The sequence below is a fragment of the Emiliania huxleyi genome (genome assembly GCF_000372725.1).
Source record: "Emiliania huxleyi CCMP1516 chromosome Unknown EMIHUscaffold_1267, whole genome shotgun sequence".
Lineage (NCBI taxonomy): Eukaryota > Haptophyta > Isochrysidales > Noelaerhabdaceae > Emiliania > Emiliania huxleyi.
Window position 1 is genome coordinate 4602 of NW_005201321.1, and position 4436 is coordinate 9037.

A 4436-nucleotide genomic window follows, 5' to 3' on the forward strand; every position below is an offset into this window, starting at 1 on the left:
CTGCCCCCCCCCCCCCCCCCCTGCCCTGCACCCCCCATCCCCCATGGCGGCGAGACCGTGACGCGGCTGTCAGCGCTGCCTATCTGTTGCTGAGTCGATACACTGCTTGCTTGAGCGTCTTCGCCTGTGATGCTGGGCGCCCCCCCCGCTCCCTTCCCCTACCTTTATATGTACCTTCAATGTTGGGTCAAGGGCGCCTATAAAGAAGGCACCACCGCCCGAGCCCGACGAGAGAGCATCCCGGCTGCGCGGCCTCAGACCGCAGGGCGTTCACCGGAATCGGCGCCGGTGACACCACACGTACACGTACGTAGCGTGCGCTGACCTGCCGCCCTGGCAAGTCAGGCCTCCTTTCGCGTGCCGGGCGAGGGGACTGGCGCCTTGGGGGGGGCCTCATCAGCGTGGACCACCCAGCCGCCGCCGCCGGCGGCGAGGAGGTGCTGCTGCACGAGGTGCTTGGCGGCCGACGAGGCGCAGCCGAGGACGATGCCCTCCGCCATGCCCATCGTGAGCATGCCGCCCGTGGTGACGAGGTACGGCCCGATGTTGTACTTGTCGTCGGCGAGGCAGCTCTTGAGCTCAGCGGGCTGCAGCATCCCGGCACCCGACGAGATGAGCACGCCCGCGAGAGCGGACAGGGGGACCGCCGAGATGACGTCCGAGTAAAGCGCGAGAGAGCCAAAGACGAAAGCCGACTGGACGAGGGCGGGGAGGCGGGAGTTCGCCTTGAGCTTGATGTTGAGGCTCGAGCGCGCGATGACGGCGGTGACGGGCATGCCTACGTTGTGGATACACCAGAGTCACGAGAACGGACCCCACCCTACACCTACCTGCGCCCTCGCGTGGATAGAAGGGTTGCGAATACAGTGAAACGGCTGGAAGTCCGTCTAAACGGGCTGCCCATGAAAGCAGCCGACGTGATGTTGGCGACGCCCTGCCCGATGAGCTCCTATAGCCGAGATACAGCCGAGATACAGCCGAGATACAACCGAGAGTCATGTTTGCGATCCCCTCCCGAAGAGCTCCTGGTCGGGGTTGTGCTTGTATGAGGTCGGCCGCAGCCGGTCAAGGGCCGTGCACGAGAGGAGCGTCTCCGCACTCGTCATGGCGTAGATGAGCAGGATGGTGCCTATGACAAGGTGGGGAGAGGTTCGGGGAGAGCGCTCGACGAGGCTCGTCTTGGCGTCAGTGGAGGAGGAGGGTGCCGCCGAGCGCAGGCAGCGACTCGACGGGCGGGAGGGTCGGCATGCTGAGCGTGAAGGCGGAGAGCCCACTCGGCAGCGCGCCGATGGAGGTCGCGCTGAGCCCGAGCAGCTTCGTTGTGGCCGTGGCTCCGCCGACTGCGACGAGGGCCGACGGTATCTTCGGGTGGATCTTGGGAATGACGTGCATCGTGCCGATCACGCCGATCGTGAGCGCGAAGGCGGCGGGGTTGATTTTGAAGATGTTGGCGCCCACGGCCTGCACCACCTCGACGGTGTTGAGGCCGGCGGGCAGTGTCAGGTCGAGCGCCTAGAGACAACAGGCTGGGTCAATATCACCCAGGGAGCACCTCCTCTCGACGTGATTGGAGGGCGATGGTCGAGTGCCTTTGGCAGCTGGCCGGCCAGAATCATGACGCCAATGCCGGTCGTGAAGCCCGCGATGACGCTCTCCGGCACGTATTTGGTGATGCCGCCTCCGCGAACAACGCCCATCGCCAGCTGCAGCCCGCCGCACGCGAGGGTGATGAAGGGGAGCGTGCCGAGACCGTGTGTCTGCACCGCCTCGCAGACCAGCAGGCTGATCGCCGCGGCCGGGCCCGTGATGGCGAGCGTCGTGCCTCCCATCAGCCCGCCGGCGACGCCCGCCACCGCTGCGCTAACAAGCCCCACCTCGGGCGGAACACCGCTTGCAACCGCAATGGCCAGCGACAGCGGCACCGCGACGCAGCCGACTGTTACGCCCGCCGTCACGTCGGTCACGAATGTCGACGGCGCAATCATCTTTTTCCACTCGGGAATGAGCTCCTTAGTTCCGAGGTCAAGGATGAAGCCAGCGTTTTTTTGTTCTTGCGAGGACGTGGACGTGGTGGATCGGCGGCGGGACTGCGCGAGCGAATCTGGCTTGATCGCGACCGGCTTGCTGACGGCGGGGCTGAATCGCACGATGCGCGCTTGCCACGTCGCCGCGCGGCACCCTCTGTGGCTCAGGTGGCTCAGCATCCAAGCCTAGGTTGTGCTCACGATTGGTGATGACAGCTCGGAGCGGCGGTCGGAGCTCGATGAGATGCAGGCGCCACGATTTTCAGATATACTTAGCTCTTACGAACATACCCGAGGGTGAACTGCTGACAGGGTTTGCTATTTCTTTCTTAAGGAAGCGGTGGGCACCAACTCCACCACACGCAGCAGATCGGTTGATGCCAACCGTCACTTAGGCGCCTTAGCAAGAAACAATCTGATTTTCGCTCCTCTATTATTGAGCACTTGAGCACACTGGATAGGGTCGATTCCGCGTGGTACGGGACCCCTCGATTTGGTACCCGTCGTTTAAAAGGAAGCGGTGGTCGGCGGTGTCATCAGTAGATCTGTGTGTCTCGCGCCTTGCGGGGGGGAGCGGAAAGGAGGAACCTCTTCCCAAGAGCACCACTCTTGGAGCGCCGCCACTACCACCCAGAGCGCTGCAAGCAGCGCCGGGCAATGACGGCTTACCGCCCACCCAGATCTTCATGGCGGCGGTTTGTGGCGGGTGATGCCGATACTATTAAAAAGTAGGCGCGCAAGACGCGTACCAACTGGGTCAACTCCCCTGAGCGTGCCAACTGGGTCAACGACGTCAAGAACAAGCAAGCGGCAAACGGCTACGAAAAAGATCGAAAATAGTGCCCAAGGTAACCCGGGGGAACTCGCGTCCCGGAACGCCTGCCCTACCTCGAAACACGGCGGTATCGGATATACAACAGCAACCTCGTGCTGCGTCGTGGGGGCGTGTTGAGTAAACCTACCTCCTTCCCGATAAAGGACCCCTCCCAGAGTCGCGGCGGATCGAATTTCCACGCGAATTCCCCTCGGGCATCGCTGTGAATGAGCATTCGCAGGCCATCGTGCCGTTCGGCCATCGTGTTACGACATCCGACCTGCTTTCACGTAAAGACCTGCTTTCACAGTCTTCACAGCCTTACGTTGGGCTTCCGCCGGACCTGGCATAGCCACAGTCCATCTCGCATGGCGTCTGTGGAGGCCGAGGCCGTGTGCGGCGGAGGGGCGGAGGCCGTGTGCGGCGGAGGGGCGGAGGCCGTGTGCAGCGGAGGGGCGGAGGGCGTGGGCTCCAAGCGCTCGCGCGAGGAGGCCGCGCTCCTGTGCGTGATCTGCCTCGAGGAGAAGGACGAGGATGGCCGGCTGCCGGTGCTCGCCTGCGCGGAGGGCCACGCCATGCACGCGTCCTGCCTGAGCGCGTACGTGTCGACCAAGGCGGTAGAGCTTCAGGGCGTCTCGTACATTGCCGCAAAGGCGGACACGGCCAGCGTCTCGGGGGACGCCGCCGCTCTCGACGCGCTCGCCGGCGCGTGCTGCTGCCCGCTCCGCGGGTACGGGTGCAGCGCCGAGGCCTTCTCGGACCGCGACATTGCGCAGCACGCGAGCGAGGGCGCCTTCAGCGCGTACCTGGAGGGCAAGACGCTGCTGCCGATCGCGCGCAAGGTGGAGAAGGTGCTGGCCGAGGGGTCCGAGCTGGCGCTCCTCGTGCCGAACGGGCGGATGTGCGGCCGGTGCTCGTACGGGCCCGTCGAGCTCGAGGCGTGCAACGACCTCCTCGCCCACCACGGCGAGCGGCGGCCCGGCTCCTCCGCGCCGGTCAACAACGCGTGCCCGCAGTGCGGCTGGTTTGCGCCGTCCATCGAGATGTGGCCCCGCTGGGTGCCGACCGCCACGGCCGCGGGAGAGGCGCACTGGGCGGAGCTGCACGCCACCGAGGACGAGGTGACCGCCGCCGAGCGGCGCGCGAGGTGCGCGGGCGCGACACCGCGCGCTCAAGCGGGCCCTAGCCTCGGCCCTAACCTCGGCCCCAACCCCGGCCCCAACCTCGGCCCTAGCCTCGGCCCAAGCCCAAACCCTGGCCCCAACCCTGGCCGCAGGCACGCGGCCGAGGTTGCGCGCGCGCAGGCGGAGGCGGCGCGCAGGCGGGCGGAGCAGCGAGCAGAGTACATGCGGCGGCGGGAGGAGGTGCGGCGCGTGCGCGAGGAGGCGCGGCGAGAGTACCGCGATCGGCACCGCGCGGCGCTGCTGGCGCGGGGCGAGAACCCCGACCTCCACCCGCCCCAAGACGCGGACGCGCTCGCCGACTTCCGCGCCGCCGTCGACGAGCGGCGGGAGCGGCGGCAGCAGATGATCCGGCTGATGCACCGAATCGAGTCGATGGACGAGGCTGGCGTGCGCGGCGAGAGGACCCGAGAGTAC

At 66.3% G+C, this 4436-nt stretch overlaps 2 protein-coding genes across 2 annotated transcripts; one reads left to right on the plus strand and one right to left on the minus strand.

The window, feature by feature from the left end:
• Positions 1-166: 166 nt before the first annotated feature.
• On the minus strand, positions 167-1530 carry EMIHUDRAFT_373189 (hypothetical protein). The gene is made up of 4 exons (XM_005789575.1): positions 1198-1530; positions 1021-1121; positions 900-944; positions 167-777 (listed from the first exon to the last, which is right to left on the minus strand). Exons 1-4 carry the CDS (start codon positions 1390-1392, stop codon positions 342-344), a joined length of 777 nt encoding a protein of 258 aa, XP_005789632.1. The 5' UTR covers positions 1393-1530; the 3' UTR covers positions 167-341.
• A 1676-nt stretch (positions 1531-3206) lies between these two features.
• EMIHUDRAFT_252170 (hypothetical protein) lies at positions 3207-4409 on the plus strand (the record flags this gene model as incomplete). Its single annotated transcript, XM_005789576.1, has 3 exons — positions 3207-3985; positions 4143-4180; positions 4303-4409. Coding segments are annotated over 3 exons (924 nt in total), but the record flags the coding sequence as incomplete, so codon positions are not given.
• Positions 4410-4436: the final 27 nt, after the last annotated feature.